Below are 19,857 nucleotides of genomic sequence, written 5' to 3'. Positions count from 1 at the left end.
GTATCTCTCTCATCTATGTTTACTTGAAGCCGTACACAAGCACAGCAAGAAACATGTTTTCTCTTTCTTTTGTTCTTTCACATGATCTACTTGCACTCTATTAATGTCTCCTGCAGCTTTTGACGTTCTCAAAGCAAACACTACAGCTCTTCACTACCCATAAACTAAACCCAAGACCTCAGTCTTGTCCTCTGTTCGTCTCCTCTGTGTTTTCCCTTATAAAAAAAAGAAGAAGAAAGACTCTCTGTTTCATCTTCAAAATTCCATTGTACATCACAAATATGTACAGAAGGGAGAGATCGCTACGAGAAGACACATTCCCACAAAGGAGGAGAACCCCATCTTTCTCTTCCACTCTCCTCGACGCTATCTACCGTTCCATCGACGAATCCAACGCCGACGAAGCCCACTTCAAAGAAACAACCATGTTCAAGAAACAGAGCAGTTCTAGAGCTAAGCGTGGCACTTGGGTAGGCGAAGAGAAAAAGGAGGCGATGAATCTTCGCCGAGCGGTCATGATCGAAGATTGGATGGAGAAGCAGAGCATTCGCAGCTCTGTGCTCTTCAACTCAACCTCAAGCTCCTCAGAGTCTAGCTCTGGCGCAGCCTTCTCATCCTCCGAAACAGAGTCGAGCTACAAACACAAATTGAAGCCGAAATTGCAGAGCTCCAAGAAGCAAGCGAACGTGGAGTATAGGAATTCAGAGAAGCAGTCCAAGCCGAAGATTGAGGGTGGTTTTACGAAGACGAAACTACGGGCATTGAAAATCTACGGTGAGTTGAAGAAAGTGAAGCAGCCCATTTCACCTGGCGGTCGCATTGCTACCTTTCTCAATTCGATTTTCAATTCGGATAATGTCAAGAAAGCCAAAATGTGTTATGTTGGAGCTGTGGAAGATGTGAACTTGGAGCCTAAATCCAAGCCTGCGTGTTCTTCGGCGGCTTCATTTTCGAGGTCTTGCCTGAGCAAAACCCCTGCTTCAAGAGGAAAATTGAGCAATGGTATCAAAAGGTCAGTGAGGTTCTCTCCTCTCGACGTGATCGTTGGTGAGGATTCTCAGCCATGCGCTCATAAATGTATCTATGAAGAGGATCCCTGCCTAATGCCAGTTCCAACTCTTCGAAAAATTGCAAAAACTTGTTCTGTAAAGAAGAGTACAAGTGCATTCAATTTGAGAGGTTTTCGTGACAATGGGGATGCTGATGCTGATGATGAGGAAGATGATGATGATGCTCAGAGCTGTTCCAGTTCGGATTTGTTTGAGCTTGATCACCTTGTTGGGATTGGAAGGTATAGAGAGGAGCTTCCTGTGTATGAAACTACTAATTTGCAAACAAATCAAGCAATTGCTAATGGGTTTATTTTGTAGTTCATTGTCATCAATGTAATTAATGGTTTGGAGAACTTAATTAACTTTGGGTTGTTAATTAGTTCTTTCTTTTTTTTTACTTTGTTTTACATTTCCCTAAGTCATTTTACAACTTCTAATGGAATATATATATATATGTCTTTACTGGAAGCAATTTTTACCGTTTGTTTTTACAAGAAGAGGGTTCAGTAGGGCAAGCCAAACTGGAGAGCAATGACCGTTTAATGTGAAATAGCAATTCAAAAGCTAAATGTCACATTCACAAGCTTAATCGTCAAGGCAATAGACAAGGATGAATTTTAAAAGTGAAAAAGGAAAAGCTTACATAGATCTCTCTCCCCCATGAGAATGGAGAAAGTTAAAAGCACTTACTTTTTCACTGGCTCAGCACATGGCATCAGCTTCACTAATAATTTAGTCCCACTTTGAAATCATAGAATTAAAAATGATTACAGTGTAGAACTTTGTCCCTTTGAATGACTACTTTATTGCAAGTAAAGCAGGAAGAAACAGTGAATTTCAATGCGAGCCATACAACAGATGGTAACAACTAGTGCCTCTGCAGATTCAAACTAAATCAGTAAATCCTTTTGCAGTTGCAAAGATCTCTGTTCAGCACCTGTACAACAAAATTCCCAATGCTGAGATTTATTCTTGTAAAACCTGGACTTACTTTCCCTCAAATCTGTTATATATATATATATATATGTGTGTGTGTGTGTGTTTAGAAGCCAAAGAGAGAGAGAGAGAGAGAGAGAGAGAGCTTCCCCTGCCAACCTAAAGCTTGTCTATTTTGTCATTTTCCAGAGCAAATTCTGAACCATAGCTGTTGAATAGTGTCTTCGTAACCTAATGATACTTGTCCCAAATGACTTAAGTATAATTTTAATTATGTGTATATTAATTATTAGGCACTCTCCATTTGCAAGCCGGTATTCACGTGTGAGTTCTACCTAAAGTTTATATAATTTGATAGTAGAGTCAGACGCGACGTCACACGTTTAAGTCTCGGAGGGGACAGCCTATAAGATAGAATGAGCTGCCATAAACATAACGTGGTGATATGTTACGTTCCTAGGTGTACCACCTGGCTTTTAAGTTCTACATTATATTAATATCAGATCTCGTATCAGAAGCAATCACAAAACTTGCATATCCTCATAAGTCATATCATTGTTGTTAACAGTAATGGTGATCAAACTTAATTGGGGTAGAATAAAATCCCAACCTACCAATGATCTTAATATCGCAATTACCATATAATATCCACACGAACAACAGTAGAACACTTGGCAGACAAGTAGGGACGCTGACAAGGGAATCTGAGAAGTCAAAAATGTAGCAGGATCAGACATGATGGCAAAAATCCAAACTAACTTTTCCACCAAAGGAGAAAATAGAAAAGTTTATGACAAAGTATACATTCTTGGGATGATTTGGTACACCAGTGGCCACCATGGTTGACTTGAACACCATCCCTTAATTATCTACTCCCATATCAAAGATTGAAAAGAGAACGAAAGACATTCACAATAATCATATTTCTGTAGCATATGGGAAAAATACAAAGAAAATTGCAAGACTAAAGATTCTTTTGTAAGTATCCTATTTTGGGATACTGTACATCTTGCTAAACGACTTTGCAACGATCGATCTCCTAGTTGTGATGGGGTTGTATATTTATCATTTCCCATTCCTATTTCGCCAAATTTTTTAGTGTGTTTTTTCACACCCCTAATTATTTTGAGTCCAAAAAAAAAAAAAAAAAACTATAGATCCCCACTATACCTATTGCCAGTAAGAATTCGTGGGGCATGTTTCTCACCAACCATGCACAAATCTCGAACATATATGCATGGAAGGATTATAATTTTGTAACAAGTGGATGTGGGGCAATTATATACGTTTTACTCAAAGCTGATCAGGACCACATACCAGCCATCTAGCTAGTTTATAAGTAGTAGGTTCCATCTCCCCCGTATATGTCGTAATACGACGATGCATTTTGGGTCGGTAAAGTTTCATCAATACATTGAATATTTAATTGAAATAAGATAAATTGTAGTACTGTTAAGATTCGAACTCAATATATTTGTTTACAAAGAAAACAGTAGAGTTGGGCAAGGGAGGTTAAAGAAATGTTAGAGCATCTCTTGGTATACATCTGGAATGGCATAGACATCTATGTCCTTTTGGATGGGATAAATGTAATTTTTTAATTAAAATAATTATATCTATGTCATTCCGGATGTACACCAAGAGATGTTCTAGTATTTCTTGGGAGGTTAACCCTCGAAATCCATCTTGGGGGAACTAAGTGAAAAATACTGGCCTCGCAACACCTACGCCACTACATGCTGAACTAGTCGACCATGCTGATTGCAAGGATGGACCTGCTAAAGTATCTCTTTGAAAAGCCAGCCCGTGACAACAAGGTAGCAAATGTAACTCTTAGAGTTCAATATTGTGTACGTCACCTAGAAGCCCTAAATGGATGACTAATCTGAGGAATTATTATTGCTTAGCGCTTATGCTGAGGGAGCACTCTCTGTGTCCCTTACTACTAGTCTTGTTGGGATTGCGAAAATGAGAAGACTTGTCAGTGTCGATGTCACTGCAACCAAGGTATGCGACCTCCAAAACCACCACTACACCCCGCCGCTATCCTTTTAGCCTTCCGCAATATCCATCTTCTAGTCAGCTTCCTGTTTTAGGAAGTCAGTCCGTCCCATCCAACGAATAACATTTATATCTATCTTGCGGTAGGCAATAGCAGATTTATGATATTGTGTTAAATTATATCTTATTTCAAAAGTTTAAATGGATAGAAAATGATGAATTCAATCATTTTATTAATAGTTTAATATTTTAAAACGGGTTAAATACATATTTGCCCCCTGTGCTTTACGACCTTTATTTATTGTCCCCTTAGTTTCACTTTTTATCAAATTTGGTACCTGTGGTATATGAAAAAACGGAAATGGTACCTCCGTCTGATTTCTCGTCCAAAACTAATGTCCACCCACGTCATTGGGTACCTAAAAATTTCAAGCCCAGAACCCAATTTTTTACACATCGTTTCCAACAACATCCAGACAACAACATGACAGAAAATCAGACGGAGGTACCATTTCCGTCTTTTCATATACCACAGGTACCAAAATTGATAAAAAAATGAAACTAAAGGGACAAAAAATGAAGGTCGTAAAGCACAAGGAACAAATATGTATTTAACCCTTTTAAAACACTTAATTATTCTACAATGCTGATGTAATAGTTTTAACTATCTCTTAAACTAATTATTGTTAAAAAAATCTAAACTCTAGTAGAAGCGGCCATGTTAACATTATATAACAGAAATATAATTTCTAACATTACTCTCTTTTAATTATTTTTAAGTCTTCGTTTGAATTCCTCGTTACATCTTTAGGAAAGTGCTATTTTAATTGTGAATGGATCAATATTAGGAAATAAACCTACTTCTAATAAGGCAATATTTAGGGAGAATTACTCTACAAGAATTATATATATAATTGCCAGAAATTCCAATACAGTTTGAGGATAAGCATTGTCACAAAGGAGCACGTGTACTCATAAATGTGAGGCAGAACCGTACGTGACCACCTGGTCCGTGTCTGTACTGTATTTGGCTTTTCCCAAAGGCAAAGCCCCCCACGTGTCTCAGCCATCTCTCATTTCCCTGTCAGGCCCTCAGGTGAAGAAAAATCATAGCTGCTCACCCATTACTCTTTCACAATCGACACCGTGCTATCTAACCACCCAAAAAGAAAAAAATGATTTTTTTCGTAATATAAAGTGCACGATATTTATACAAAGACATATTAATGAATTTATATATATATATATATATATATATATATATATATGAATCTTACCAATGTGTCTTATTATACAAATATTATACACCTTTATATTGTACAACTAACACATTTTAAAAATAAATTTATTAGTACGAAATGAACACCAACTTTTTTCTTTGAAAAATATCTTTGCACTGTAGCACAATAATATTGTGTACAACATTTACACAACCACTCACATTAGTATAACCTTTAGGGAAATGATCCTTGCACTATTGGAGTACAACAATTGTACAACAAGAAGACACATTGGGGTAGGACTCACACACACCATTGTTGTACATTGCGAGTATTTTGATCATTTCTCTAACCTTTATATGTGAAATCCATATGCTTGGGTTCCACCAATGTGAGTGACTGTATAAATGTTGTGCACCAACCACTCTTTATCTTTTAGAGATTTTTAATTACCAATTTGAGCATGTTTGGTCTTGCAATTTAGCAGACAAAAGTGCATCTTCAAACGAAATTGCGGAATAATATTATTCTTTACACTTATGTATTGTACTTATTTCACATCAGTTAACGTTGAGTGTTTCAAGTGACTAAACACATCATGTCTAGTACAAATTGAATGTAAAGAGTAGCATTGCTCATCGCGAAAAGTATATCATTTGAAAGGAAAAGAGTAATGTTAGATACCATGTTAACATCTCGCAAATATCCCATAAAGTTGATGTGACAGGGTCTAATAGTCTTTTTTATGTTAGGTACCATGTTAACATCTCGCAAATATCCCATAAAATTGAAGTGACAGGGTCTAATAGTCTTTTTTATTTTATTATATATATATATGAGAGGCTTTGACAACTGTGTTATCTTTAGCCAAAATAAAAGGTTTTTTAATAATATTTAAAATACTAGGTTTATTTTCCTGGAGAAAATCGAAAAACAAAATATGCCTTTGATCTTCAATCATCTTTTCCACCTATTGAAGTTTTATCAAACCTTGTTCGTGTTTTGAAAAAGATTTAGCAAAAATAAGCCTATGCCAGAGGTTTTCTTTGGAATGAATATCTTTTTCCAAAGAAGGCCAATCAAGATCATGAAAATTCATTTTCTTGAGGTAAGCAGTTATAGTATTACAATGATGAAAATAGGCTCATACATGGGAGCATTTAAATCAGAAGCAAAGGGAGAAATAGAAGCAGGGGGAGAAATTTCTCCTTCTTCAGTTCGGGAAGCCTGGGAAGGGGCTACCGATTGCTTGGCAGAATAAAAAGCAGAGCAAACATATATATATATATATATATATATATATATATATATATATATATAGTTATTAGACCTTACCACATTAACGTTGCAGAATATTTGTTAGATGTTTATGTGGTATGTAATATTACTCATTTGAAAAAAGATAAATATTATTCTTCACACCAAAATCACACTATGCTCGTATGACATTGATTAATAGCCTTTAAATCTGCCGTTGTTTTAAAAAAAAAAAAAAAAACTAAGGGTTACTCTAGCCCGTGCCACGTCTGACATCACTATAGTGTGATTGTGGTGTTACTGGTGTGATTTTGATGTGAAGTATAGCAATATTCTTCAAAAAAAATAAAAAATAAATAAATAAATAAAAATAAAAAAAGGGCAATTTTTAAACAGTAGTATGTATTGTTATCTTAAAGGCCAAATAAAAATTCCACCAAATACTTCACTATATTTTTAAAAATTATATTTTGATTAAATATATTTTAAAATTACCATGTTTCAAAATTATACATTTTAAAATTGTTATTGCAAAATATACACTTTTTTTAAAAGAAAAAAGAAAAAACTCATCAATAAATTCAATACGGATCCAATGGCTGGACAGGAGTTTTGAACTCAAAAAGTCCTAAACCCATTGTTTAAGTCATGTCCAGTTATGGTCCGACAATGTATATTTTTGGCCGAATGGTTTTGGCCTGGTTCTATTGGTCTCAAAAATACAACCATCTATCAATTCGAACCTGCGAATTCATGAGCTTTGGGCCTACATCATCTGAACCAACAAATAGTTTGAATATGTTGGTGGACCTACCATTCCAATCATCCAAACGGGCTTCATTGTAGTATTGGGCCTGCTTGTTCTTGTGTCTTTTTATTGACATGCGTCAGCGTCATGGTCGGGCCATGTCAGCAGCTAATAATTTTTGTTTAACACACTCTAATTACATATTAACAGTAGTGTAAGTCTAAAATTTGTCTTTCAATAAACAATGTCATCTTTAATATTAGGGTTAAATACACTTTTGGTCCTTGAGTTTTGAAAATTTTATTTTTTAGTCTTTGAGTTTCAATTCGCATCACAGATGATGTTTTAGTTTTAAAAAAAATACCAAATTAGTACCTCAGTCAAGTTTTCCGTTAAAAAATTAACTGTCCGCCACATATTAATCCATGAGGGTTGACACATGTCACAATATACAAAATTACAAAAATAAAAAATAAAAAATCTTTACAAATTAATTAAAAAATTAAAAAAATGAATAACTTCACAAAAGGGTATCGAACTATAGGCCGTTTTGACGGAAGAACACTAAACTTCAAAAATTGTCGAACCCGGGTATTCAATTATCCTAAACCCTCACATTAGGGTATTCCGTCTGGTTTAGGCGTTAAAACCAGACGGAATTGCAATCACGTGACATACACGTGACTTTTTCGACCGTTTCTACCCGTTTTGCCCTCAATCATCAGTTTTGTATACATTGCTCATATGGGCAAATCAGGTAGAAACGGGCGAAAAAGTCACGTGCATTTCACGTGATTGCAATTTCGTCTGGTTTTAACGTCTGAACCAGACGGAATACCCTAAAGTGAGGTTTAGGATAATTGAATACCTGGGTTCGACAGTTTTTGAAGTTTAGTGTCCTTCCGTCAAAACGGCCTATAGTTCGATACCTTTTTGTGAAATTATCTCTTAAAAAAAAATAAAACTAAAAAAAATTATTAAAAACTTAAAAAAAAAAAATGAAAAAAGAAAAAGAAGAAGAAGAGAGCGGCTGAGCCACCCCCATGACCGGGGTGGCCAGCCACTACTTATCTTCTTCTTCTTCTTTTTTTTTTTTTTATTTTTTTTTTATTTTTTTATTTTTATTATTATTATTATTATATTACAACACGTGTCAATCCTCAGGGGTTGACTGTACTAGCAAATCTTCCTCTACACGCAAATGTTCCTAGCTCCGCCTCTACTAAGATAGATTCCTAGCTCCGCCACTGGGTTGACATGTGGCGGACTGTTAGTTTTTGACGGAAAACTTAACTAAGGTATTAATTCAGTATTTTCTCAAAACTGAAGTAGCATCTGTGATGCGAATTGAAACTTAGGTACTAAAAAATAAAGTTTTTAAAACTCAAGAACTAAAAATGTATTTAACCTTTAATATATAAAAAATACTATTTGACATTCTTTCAGCATATTCAGTTGACGTGGCATATTCAACGGGCTCTTAATTTTTTTATTTATATTTTAATTAAAATTAATTTAAAAATAAATTGAGTATTCCACGTCAACTCAAAAATTATATTAACTTCGAGTGAAATTTGCAATTCCTGTAAAAAAAAATTGTCACCTTTCTTCGTCACAACCGACACCATTCGCCATCCAAAATGGCATAGTTTAAGCAATTAAGCAAAAGATGGGAGTGGGGCCCTACAACCTCAGCGTTGCCACGTGTGAACGGATGGGGTTTCCGCAGATTGATATTCCATTCCTCAACCACTATACCGCGTGAGAGAAGAGTTGGACGATCAAAAAACCTCAGCGACCATCTTTGCTTAAGAAGCCAAAAGCAAAGACCTCCGGACCATCGGACACGATTCAGAAGCATACCAATTCTCGATCGCCATGAGCTTTCTATTCGGCAAGAGAAAAACTCCCGCAGGTTCGTCCTCTGACCTTTCCTTTTTTGTTTGTTGTGGTTTGTTAAGAACATGATTTGCGGAAACGATTCGTGTATCTGTCGGATTTAAATGTCGCAAGAAGTCTACGGATTTATTTTCTGATATTGGGTGCGATCGAAGCCTGGTTTTTGGATCGATTTGATAGTTGCGATACGATACAGGTTTTGATTTGGACTAGGACTTAGATTTGCAATCAGGGCTAGCCGGCTAGGCTTTTCAATTGTTGACCGTTTTTCCGAGGAGGAAATTGAAGGATTACTTCATCCTGAATCGCTGATCTCTTTGTTTGATTGTGATTATGTACAATTGGAGTATAATGTTGTGTACTAAGATTAATCAGAAAGAATCACATCGAATTTGTCAGATGTAGATTGCTAGGCTGCTCAGAAAAAAAGCAAAAAGATTTCTTCACTGCTGCACATTAGAATATTTTTGTAACGATTACGGTTCACAAAGAATCAGGATATAATTGCGTACATGTTGTAATCTATTTGATGGTGGATTTCAGAATTTGTGAAATACAAGGATATCGTTTTGTTATAACTTCTTTGATTGGGTTATAAAATGGGGTGTTCCGGGTCCATAATTTGCCTAATGTCACAAATGACATTGCATATTGTCATCTGAGCGAGCAGATCAACTGTGTTTTGTTGTAATTGGGGATGGTGCATTGCTTTCGTAGTTACAATTGGGCTTTATTTTTAACCAATATATCGTGTTTCAAACTGAATTTATGCGTGGTTGCAAAATTGTTATCTACAGAACTTCTGCGGGAAAATAAGAGGATGCTGGACAAATCCATTAGAGAAATAGAACGGGAGAGACAAGGTCTGCAAACGCAGGAGAAGAAACTAATTATGGAGATAAAGAAAAGTGCTAAACAAGGGCAGATGGTATGTTTATCTTCTCCTACTACTTGCACGTTTTGCTTGTTTCATCAGAATATATGTCTAGCTTTCTTTATCTCCTAATAGGTGCTAGTTGAGCTACTTTTGTGATCACAGATCCCTACCCAACTGCCGTATGTGGCAGATGGGGAAGGCAAATACAGCTCAACTGTGATGTAGGCAATCTCAGTGCAAGAGTTCCAGTTTTTGGAGTTAATATCTTACATGCATTGACTTGACAACTTTATACTAGTCAGGCATAATTTTGATCTTTTTGAGCTTTATTTTCTGTTAGACTTAAGTGTGCCTTTGTTTTTTTGGATGTCATATTGAGGTTTAATTGCTCCAACTAGGTTGAGGTGAATGAGATCACGCATGTTGATGCTAGTTATAGTGTCTGAGAAAATATACTTATACAATGTTTCTGTCAAAACTTTACTTTGTAACGGGAAAAATAAGAAGGAAAAAAATTAATGCGGCACATGATGCTTCTCTAGTTGAACGTCACATGCACTTTTATTTCATAATCTCTTTAGATTCTTTCACAGGCACGCGAGTGTCTTTCTTTTAGTTTTAAGATAAAATAGTTTTTTTATTGACATATCTGTGACCTAGAATGCAGGAGTAATGGCATGGCTATTTTACATTAAATAAGAGCTTTGTTGTCTGACCAGTCATCAATCCTTACGAAGTTCAATAAAAAACAAGAGGCAAATGCCTAGATACGGTGTTCACTTGAATCTCCCAAGCCAGTACTAAAGTTCATTTCTTCTTTTAAGTCATGAACTACTGGCTCTTGAGTCCATGACCTCACCATCCACTTTGTTTGTACATGGGGAGGAAGTAACCATTTGTACTAGAGCTTTTTGGCTCTCATATTTTTTGTTCCCTGCCACTTTCCGGTTGGTTTCATTCAAGTTTATGGGGGTATTCTCTTTAGATTTCATCAAACTGGTGTGAAGAAGCAGGTCAAACTTAGTTTTGGTTTTCAACTTGTGAACTAATGACGCATTTTTCTGCCACAAAATCTGTTTGTCTCAGAATTGCCAAATTTATGGCCGATATTAAACCGGCTTTATGTACAATTTTAATGGAGCCCGATAAAACAGGTTTGGCGGCCACTCCAGTCAAATTTATCTTTGATTTGGTGTAATTTTTGTTTCAGGGAGCTGTGAAGGTGATGGCGAAAGATCTTGTTAGAACACGGCATCAGATTGAAAAATTTTATAAGCTTAAATCTCAACTCCAGGGTGTATCCCTCAGAATTCAGGTATGTTATGCTTTCTTATATGCTTGTAATGTTTAATACTGATGGCATGCATTTCTTCTATTGTACTAATAGCTCAAGGCCTATCTTTTCCAACCATGCTAGCAGAAGATGATTGTGGTTACTTGCTTTCCGTGAGGAAGCTAGTAGCCTTTTGTTATTTAAGAATATAAGTGGTGTTTAGGATACCACTAAGTAAGGCCAGCTAGTTTTCAAGGTTGACGCTGTAACTATGAAAAAGGAGGTGGTATATGTCCTATACTTGTGTTTTAGTTATATTTGACTATCAAAAAAGAGAGAGAGAAAAAAAAAAAATTTGCGGGTTGGCTATGAAACCCTGTATTCTTTTTAGGGACACCAGATTAAAATATCTATAGTACTGCGTATCTCAGTCTTTCTTTGAGCCTTATGGTTTGAGTCTTGCATGACCTCGTAAGTTTGCAAAAGCCTGTGTTTATCCCATCGTGATTCTAAAAGTCGGATTTACTTGTAGACGTTGAAATCAACACAAGCGATGGGAGAGGCAATGAAAGGTGTGACAAAGGCAATGGGCCAGATGAATAGACAGATGAACTTGCCATCATTGCAGAAAATTATGCAAGAATTTGAGAGGCAGAATGAGAAGATGGAATTGATGACTGAAGTGATGGGAGATGCTATTGATGATGCTTTGGAAGGGGACGAGGAAGAGGAAGAGACAGACGAACTAGTGAATCAAGTTCTTGATGAGATTGGAATTGACGTCAATCAAGAGGTACTTAAACCTGTTCTCATGTTTTTCCCCACTGTTCTCATGATTGACTTAGCAAATGAGGATTCTTTTTTTCTTGGGTGTTGGAATCAAACTATTGGATCACAATTACTGTCTTAAACCTGTTTTAATTTGATACACAGCTTGTTAATGCACCATCATCTGCTGTTGCTACGCCGGCGGCCAAGAGTAAGGTTCCACAAGTGGAAACAGCGACTACTGATGACGGTGGAATAGATAGCGAGTTACAGGCAAGGTTAGATAATTTGAGAAGAATGTAATCTTCATGTCCTTTCTATATTATAAACCTCAGGTCTGCTGTATAAAGTGAAAGTTTCATTTGGGGCATGTAATTTTTATGAAAATTGAGCCAGAATTGATTAACTCAGGGTTTGAAAAACAAAGTGGAGATTTCAATAGCATAACATGTGGAAAATTTATACATATAGAAATGTGTGATTTACTATTATAGGCCGAGATATATATGCTTGTGTAGGCAATAGACACATTACTCGGTGAAATCAGAAGATTCTCTTCATGTGTTGTGATTCTATTGGCGTTTAAAATGCTCTTGGTAGTGTTGAAATTATATCTGCGTTAATGTCATACATGAAATATTAGTAGATAATTTTGGAGACCGTACCTATTCCTTTCCGGTTTTGCTCAATTGATGAACACAACAGGATACAGTGGGGATAAAAATTAAATGTATACACTCATGAGTGGTGATGACGGTAGGAGAGCCGCTTTGTGGTCCGGAATTAATATTGTTGCATTTAAGGGTGTACCCATGAGGTTTAAGGTTCGAATCGTCTTGGATACAAATAATTTTTTGGGGCTAGCCCGCGGGCAAAGTTGGAGTATTATCCGATTTGTGTGGAGGAGATGCCTTACACAGGTCTGAGGTTTACCTGACAGGAGTGGGTACACGAAGTGATCATGCCTTGGAGGGGTTCCTCGTCATTAAAAATGAGTGTAAATGATACCATTAGATACATAGACAGCAGCTTCAGTGTTTCTTTGACGATTAATTATAGTTTTTCTCTTTTCTTTTTTGTACTTTTTGCTCTTTCTCGTTTGGGTTTTTATTTTTATTTTTTAATTAAAATAAATAAATTTTCTTCAAACCGGATTGTAGGAAATTTTTATACAAACCATATTTAAGATGACATGTATTCTTTAGCATGTGGGAAGCATATGTTTTTTCACCTTACGCTTTTAATGATGTGTCTTATTAAAAAAAAAAATGGTGTAAATGATATCACATCATTTAAATTTTTTGAATAGTATGTCAACATATTTATCATTTGACATTATTTATACCATTAAATACAATAATATTAAATTATGATTATATTATGAGGTTTAAACCCTGAATGCCAAGGACCAGCATAAAGTGGATACTTTTTCAGCGCAGCTAGGCTCTTGAAGTGGAAATCTGCCTTTTAAATCTGGATATTGAGGTCTCTAGTATTGTTTGTTTTTCTTTTCACCTTCTTTATTGCAGCCCGTTGGAAAATGAATCTATTCTTTCTGCTTTAGGTTGCATTTGAATACGTAATAGATAACACTAGTTGTCCGGAATCTGGATTATGTCCTCGTTTAGGTTCACTAAAACACGATTATATTGTATAAATCATATTTTTAAGGGATTTTTTTTTTTAAAAAAAAAATTTATTTTAGATGGGAAATAGAAGGCTAAACCAATTAACAAGAACGGTTTCTTTAATTATAGATATAATAAATATATTGATATTTATTCAAAAAATTTAAATATTATGACATCATTTATATTGTTAGTGGCAACAATATTAAATATTGACCACACAAATGAAGATGATCCTTATCCAATTATAAGACGATACTAAATTCATCAAAAGTGACATAAGTTAGAATGGTGATTATGGAACTTGAATGGAAAGGCTTATACAAAAAAGCATCACATAAAGGACAGGATTCTTCACAATTGGATTGAAAAGAATTTCCTCTAATTCAGTCTATTAATTTAACACCTGTTCAAGATACATGTAATTCTAACATACACTTCTAAAAATGCATAAAAGAATTACTCGGACACAACATTTTGGAGGAAAACTTTATAAAGAAACACGAGAAATGTCAGAGCTCATTTTAGTATTCTTCTGAGATCTTTTTATGCTAACATAGAAGGATCCAAAAAGACACTAGAATAAGCTCTAGCATTTATCATTTTAGACACAGCAATTAATTGAGAAATGTTACACTTCTCAAAAAATTTCTCCCAAATTTGCTCTTTAATTATGTGTCACAATCTTATATAATTTATTATTTTGAAAAGCATATCACCATCTTATAAGATTGTAACACATTATTTGGTGAGCAAATTTGAGAGAAAGTTTGAAAAGAATAATATTTTTTTCAATTAATTTAATGGACTGAATTGGATAAAAAGTTTGTCCAGACACAACACCATCGGTGCAACCTGCTTCCTACCCAATCTTTCTTTGTTCTTATCGTCCTCACAGGCCCACAGACACCAACAAACGTACACGCAAGGGTATCAAAATTCCCCTTCAATTCCCAATGAAAAAAAGGAGAAGGTATTTTTCAATCGAAAAATAAAAAATAAAAATAAAAATAAAAATCCTATCAAACTGAGATGCTTGAATCCAGCAAACCTCCTCTAGAATTCGCCGGCTGCCTATACAAGGCATGTCGCTGACACCACGAACCCACCGGAGCCCTACAAAGCGGGCAATCAGAGTGAGAGTAGAGCCACATATCTATGCATGGAGCATGAAAGGAGTGCTTGCAACGCGGCAGCGTCCGCAGCTCTTCACCTTCCTCAAAAACCGACAAGCAAACCGCACACTCATCTTGTGCCACTCCTCCTCCTCCTCCATCTTCGTTCTTGTACTTAAAGCTGGACAACAAGTTCCTGTTAAGGTTTTCAAAGCTCTGGCCGCCCGCTGAGATCTCCACCAACGGACTTGGTCTCGGCGGAGCCTGGCTGTGGCGGCGCTGCGTACACCATCTGATGATGAGTAGGTTGTACACTGCCAGCAGAAGCGCGGCGGTTCCAATAACCAGGAGGCCGTAATACAACATGGGCATGTGGGGTTTTGGCGCAGAGGGAGGCGGCGGCTGTGTGAGGAGGCCTGGTACATCGCCCATTTTTGGGTTTGTGAAAATCGCCAAGGATTTGGAATTTTGTAGAGAAGCTTCAAGGTTAACATCATTATATGCAGTGGCCCAGTGGGTATGACTAGTAAGAGTGAAGAGAATTCTATCATTATCAGGATTAAAGTAATATTCAGTAGTTAATCTAAAAGCCGTGTTGGTTAATTAGTCGCCGAGGGAAATATATAATATTCTTTTCTCAATCTATGGGCCACCCAATAATGAAAGACACAGCAACGTACAAATCAGTAGACAATAAACAACGATCCAGGACAGGGACCGAATTGTAGATAAGGGCACTAACAACAGTCTTTCAACCATTTTCTTTATATTTAGAGAATAAAACTATTTTTTGCTTCCTAAAAAAAAACACTTCACAATAAATTCTCTTATATTTCCCTATATCAATTAAATACTATTTCTTACTCTTATTTTATTCTTTTTTCTCTTTCTTACTTTTATTTTTTTACTCATTTCTTTTCTTCTTTCTTTACTCTCTCATCTTCTCTCTCTTGCTGCCATTGTCTTCTCCGGGATTCACTAACGACATCGACCTCTTCAGCTGATCCTGGCAGTCCTCTTCCTCCTCATGGATCTGACGGCCGTACCAAGTAATTTTGTTCGGCTGATCCTAGCAGTTCCACACCTGTAACGCCAAAGTCCACACATATCGCAAAGAGGAAGAGAGAGAGAGAGAGAGAGAGAGAGAGAGAGAGAGTTTCTTTCGGTTTTGTGAGAGAGATGGGCGAGAGGCTGAGTGGGACAGTGAAGTAGTTCAATGACCAAAAGGGGTTCGAGTTCATAACCCCAGATGACAGAGGGGACGACCTGTTCGTGCACCTGTCCTGGATATGCACAGAGGGCTTCTGAATCCTAGGCGAGGGCGAGGCTTTGGAGAACCAGATCGAGTCCGTGGTGGGAGATTTGGTGAGCGAGGAGGTGGCGGGGGTGGATATGGTGGCAGTGGTGGGTATAAAGGAGGTGGGTATGATGGTGGCAACAAGAAGAGTCACACGAGCGTCCGTGAGGGAGGAGAGAGAAGCGCGAAGAGAGAGGACATACGTTGCAGGCTAGCAGAGTTTGTGTGAATATAATAATGGATTGGGAAGCTACAGTGCTATCCAACCAAATTATCTAAATTTAGGGTGGCTATTGTGGGACGTTTTTTGTGAGTTTTTGTTAAATTTTCCCTATATTTAGGGTAGGGAACCAATATAGGGAGACTGCTACTAGTGCTCTAAGACATGGATCAAGATCGACGATCTTCGATCAGTAAAACAGTCCGACAGTGGATTATAATACAAATAATATTTAAAGATTATCTAGCTTATTATTTATATGATGCGGTAAATTAATAAATTCTGTTAATTTTATGGACGAAAAATGGGTTTAGGGAACAAGAACCTTTTAATTTCTTGAAGTGATCATATGCTGCTAGAACTTGAAGGATGGCTGATTTGAATTAGATCATAATAATAGGCTATGGACTTCCATAAGAGGCCACAACGCACCACCGATCATGTCAAGTGTACATAATTAGGAAAAAAACAAAAAAAGTCAAGTGTACAAAAACAGATTAAACAGAATTTGATTTTAATTATTACCTAATTTCCATACTCGTTTCAAAATTATTATTAATTAATGGGCATGTTATGCAAATACCAAGGAAAGAGGTAGCGGTTTCTTATGCTCTTTAGGATGTGTTTGGGATTGCGATTTCGTAGAAGAAAAAGTGCGATTTTAAACCAAATCGCAGAAAATAAACCGTTTGAAAACTGCGTTTTAAAAAAATTGCCTTTCTGCTTATTCAAATCGCAAGCAATGCGGTGCTTTTTTTGAAAACCCAATATTTTAAAAGGCTAACCTGCGATTTTAAAAATCAAACGCTTAACTGCGTTTTTAAAAATCACTTTTTTCAAATCGCACATTTTAAAATCACTATTTCGAAATCGCATATCCAAACGAACCCTAATACAACTTCGTCCGACAATTGTGATAGTTAGTCTCGACCATCAGGAAATCAGTCCGACGTCAAAAATAAACTTAGGATCCAAAAATTATGGCCCATGAGTTTCATTATTAATATGAAAATCTATTTTACGGTTGAAATTTTATTTTATTATATCTAACTACAGTGTATTATATTATTACTCCTTTATCTTTTACTCTCTTTTTTATTTTTATTTCCTTTATTATAGTTATTTAACGTAAAAATAATAATAATAATCCAATCATTATTATTGTAGCAGGATTTGAGTTTTATTTTTGGAAAAAATACACTTTTACTTCCTCAATGTTTCATCTATTTTTCAATTTTGTCTTTAATGCTAAATTTGTTTCGATGTAAAATGATTTCCGTCGTAAAACATTTTCAACAAAATTATTTTTAGGAAAAATAATTTTCTTGAAAATATTTTCTGGCATTTTGCTAGTACGAAAAAATTACGAAATGCGAAAATCAGAATTTGACAAATGCCACTGGAATCTGGCAATGTCCGGTTGCCGTTGCCGGATTCCGGCGAGCAAGTTTGGTCGGATTCCGGCTGGACTCTTCCGGATCCAGCCAGATCAATGGCTGGATCCCGGCCGGATTCCGGCCATTTTGGCTATATCCAGCCAGCTTCTGACCATGGCTGGAATATGGCAATATTCAGGCCAGTTTCGGCCGGAATCTAGTTCGTCGACATTCGGCGACGGTGGCCGGATTCTAGCGACTGGATGTTGCTGGGCTCCTGCACCGGCTGGATTTCGACGACCGACAATTGCTGAATTCTGACAATCGGATATCAAACATACGTGCAAGGACAAAGAGTTTAATTTTCGAAAACGATTTACGGTTTTTCTAAAAATTAAAGAAGCTTTTACGGTCAAACTGAAAATGATTTCCGTTGACCATTATTTTCGCCCCTACCAAACATTGTAAAATGCCGAAATCATTTTAGAAATCATTTTATGCCGATACAAACGTTGCATAAAGTGAAAAAAAAAAATAAAATCGCAATGCACTCTAACGAAAATTTTCAATATTGTCCATCCGTTACTTAAGTCCGTCATTTTTTACTGAAATAGACACGTGCGACGCACGTGGGTTTTTAAAAGCAATTCTTTTCAAAATATCTTTTAAAAAAATCAATTTAAAAACACAAAAAAAAAAAAAAAAAAAAAAAGAGTAAAAATAAATAAATTTGGTGGGTGGCGGAAACCACCCCGTGAAGTATTTGGAGTGGCCGGCCCACCCATTTGAGATTCACCGAATCTTCGTCGGAGGAGATTTTCCAAATCTCCGCTCGGCAACTGACACCTCAGAGTCACAGAATTGCCACAGAACTCTAAAAGCTTCACCATTCACTCTGTAAAAAAGTACAAAATAAAAAAATAAGCTCACAAAAACAAACAAATTCAACGAAATTGAATTAAATGTCAATGCTGGAAGCGAAAAACACGAACCTGCAAAGGAAATAGAGCGATCGACGGCAAGGACTCGTGTAAGGCCGCCGACGTAACGAAGCTCGCTGTCGGTATAGCGAGGGAGGATCTTTCCGCCATAGCTACAAAGAAACTTGATACTTGATACTTGATAGTCTCTGCGCCTCTGTTGGAGTTCATGTCTGTTTTGAATTCGCGAAAAGAATGAGAAACTTAGAGAGGGATCAATGATGATTGCATTTGGGAAATGCTAAAAATACAAGAAGTACACAGTAAAGGGATTCACACGTGTAAGGAAAAATGTTATTTGCACTTTAGGTGTACAACATGGATACAACACCTTCTCACATGGGGTGGGGGTGGGTCTCAATGAAGTGCAAATAACAAGCCCCCATGTGTAAGTCTTACTCTAATGTGTCTTGGGATTGTGCACTAATAGTGCATGAATCATTCCCCTTATTATTGACGGTTTCAATTAAAAGAAAGGGTAAAACATTTTTGGTACCTAAGTTTTGAAAATTTTTTTTTTTGGTACCCGAATTTCAATTCGCATCGTAGATGGTAGTTGAATTTTGGAAAAATATGAATTTAGTACGGACTACCACATGTCAACTTCGGAGGGTTGACACGTGTCATAATGTATAAAAAATAAAAAAAAATCTTTAAAAATTAATAAAAAAAAATTGAAAAATTGAAAATAATGAAACTTAAAAAATTAAAGTATTAAAAACTTAAAAAAAATGAAAAAAAGAAAAAGAAAAAGAAAAGGGGTGGCTCCTTTGGCCACCCCCATTCTTGCCCATGGAGTGGCCGAACTATCCCCAAGAGCCAAAACCCCTTCATATGTATTTTTATTTTTTTTATTTTTTTTTGCCCTTTGGCCCATGGGGGTGACCGAACCACCCCCAAGGGCCAAACCCCCTTGTTTTTTTTTTTTTTTTTTTCTTTCTTTCTTTGGCCCTTCGGGGTGGCCGAACCCCCCTTCCCCATGGGCCACGGGGGTGGTTCAGCCACCTCCAAACTGACTGAGCCACCCCAGACCGGTAAAGGGGCCTCTTTTTTTTCTTTTTCTTTTTTTAAGTTTTTTAATTTTTTTTTTTAAGTTTTATTATTTTTCAATTTTTAAAGTTTTTTTTTTTTTTTTTTTAATTTCTGTTTTTAAAGTTTTTTTACATTATAACACGTTTCAATCCTCGGTCCGTCCGTTAAGTTTTGGACA

General features: G+C 36.3%; 3 protein-coding genes across 3 annotated transcripts; 2 read left to right on the top strand and 1 right to left on the bottom strand.

Annotated features, from left to right (window-relative positions):
- On the top strand, positions 1-1,448 carry LOC133857799 (protein BIG GRAIN 1-like A). Its single transcript, XM_062293144.1, has one exon. The coding sequence runs from the start codon at positions 282-284 to the stop codon at positions 1,368-1,370; it is 1,089 nt and encodes a 362-aa protein (XP_062149128.1). The 5' UTR covers positions 1-281; the 3' UTR covers positions 1,371-1,448.
- Positions 1,449-8,968: 7,520 nt separating this feature from the next.
- Positions 8,969-12,478, top strand: LOC133857790 (vacuolar protein sorting-associated protein 2 homolog 1). Its single transcript, XM_062293137.1, has 5 exons — positions 8,969-9,129; positions 9,911-10,041; positions 11,201-11,305; positions 11,796-12,056; positions 12,197-12,478. The coding sequence occupies exons 1-5, from the start codon at positions 9,093-9,095 to the stop codon at positions 12,332-12,334; spliced, it is 672 nt and encodes a 223-aa protein (XP_062149121.1). The 5' UTR covers positions 8,969-9,092; the 3' UTR covers positions 12,335-12,478.
- Positions 12,479-14,428: 1,950 nt separating this feature from the next.
- On the bottom strand, positions 14,429-15,314 carry LOC133857450 (RING-H2 finger protein ATL52-like). Its single transcript, XM_062292725.1, has one exon. The coding sequence runs from the start codon at positions 15,204-15,206 to the stop codon at positions 14,682-14,684; it is 525 nt and encodes a 174-aa protein (XP_062148709.1). The 5' UTR covers positions 15,207-15,314; the 3' UTR covers positions 14,429-14,681.
- Positions 15,315-19,857: the final 4,543 nt, after the last annotated feature.

The sequence above is a fragment of the Alnus glutinosa genome, chromosome 14, assembly GCF_958979055.1.
Source record: "Alnus glutinosa chromosome 14, dhAlnGlut1.1, whole genome shotgun sequence".
Taxonomy (NCBI): domain Eukaryota; kingdom Viridiplantae; phylum Streptophyta; class Magnoliopsida; order Fagales; family Betulaceae; genus Alnus; species Alnus glutinosa.
Note: the sequence above shows the minus strand (reverse complement) of the source record. Positions and strands in the feature narration are given on the sequence as shown.

What these genes read in the sequence shown, in the direction of transcription:
- LOC133857799 (XM_062293144.1), top strand. Translation starts at nt 282, where the DNA reads ATGTACAGAAGGGAGAGATCGCTACGAGAAGACACATTCCCACAAAGG.
- LOC133857450 (XM_062292725.1), bottom strand. Translation starts at nt 15,206, where the DNA reads ATGGGCGATGTACCAGGCCTCCTCACACAGCCGCCGCCTCCCTCTGCG.
- LOC133857790 (XM_062293137.1), top strand. Translation starts at nt 9,093, where the DNA reads ATGAGCTTTCTATTCGGCAAGAGAAAAACTCCCGCAG. An exon ending in GTGTATCCCTCAGAATTCAG is followed by an intron (nt 11,306 to 11,795) that starts GTATGTTATGCT and finishes ATTTACTTGTAG; the next exon opens with ACGTTGAAATCAACACAAGC. An exon ending in GAATTGACGTCAATCAAGAG is followed by an intron (nt 12,057 to 12,196) that starts GTACTTAAACCT and finishes TTTGATACACAG; the next exon opens with CTTGTTAATGCACCATCATC.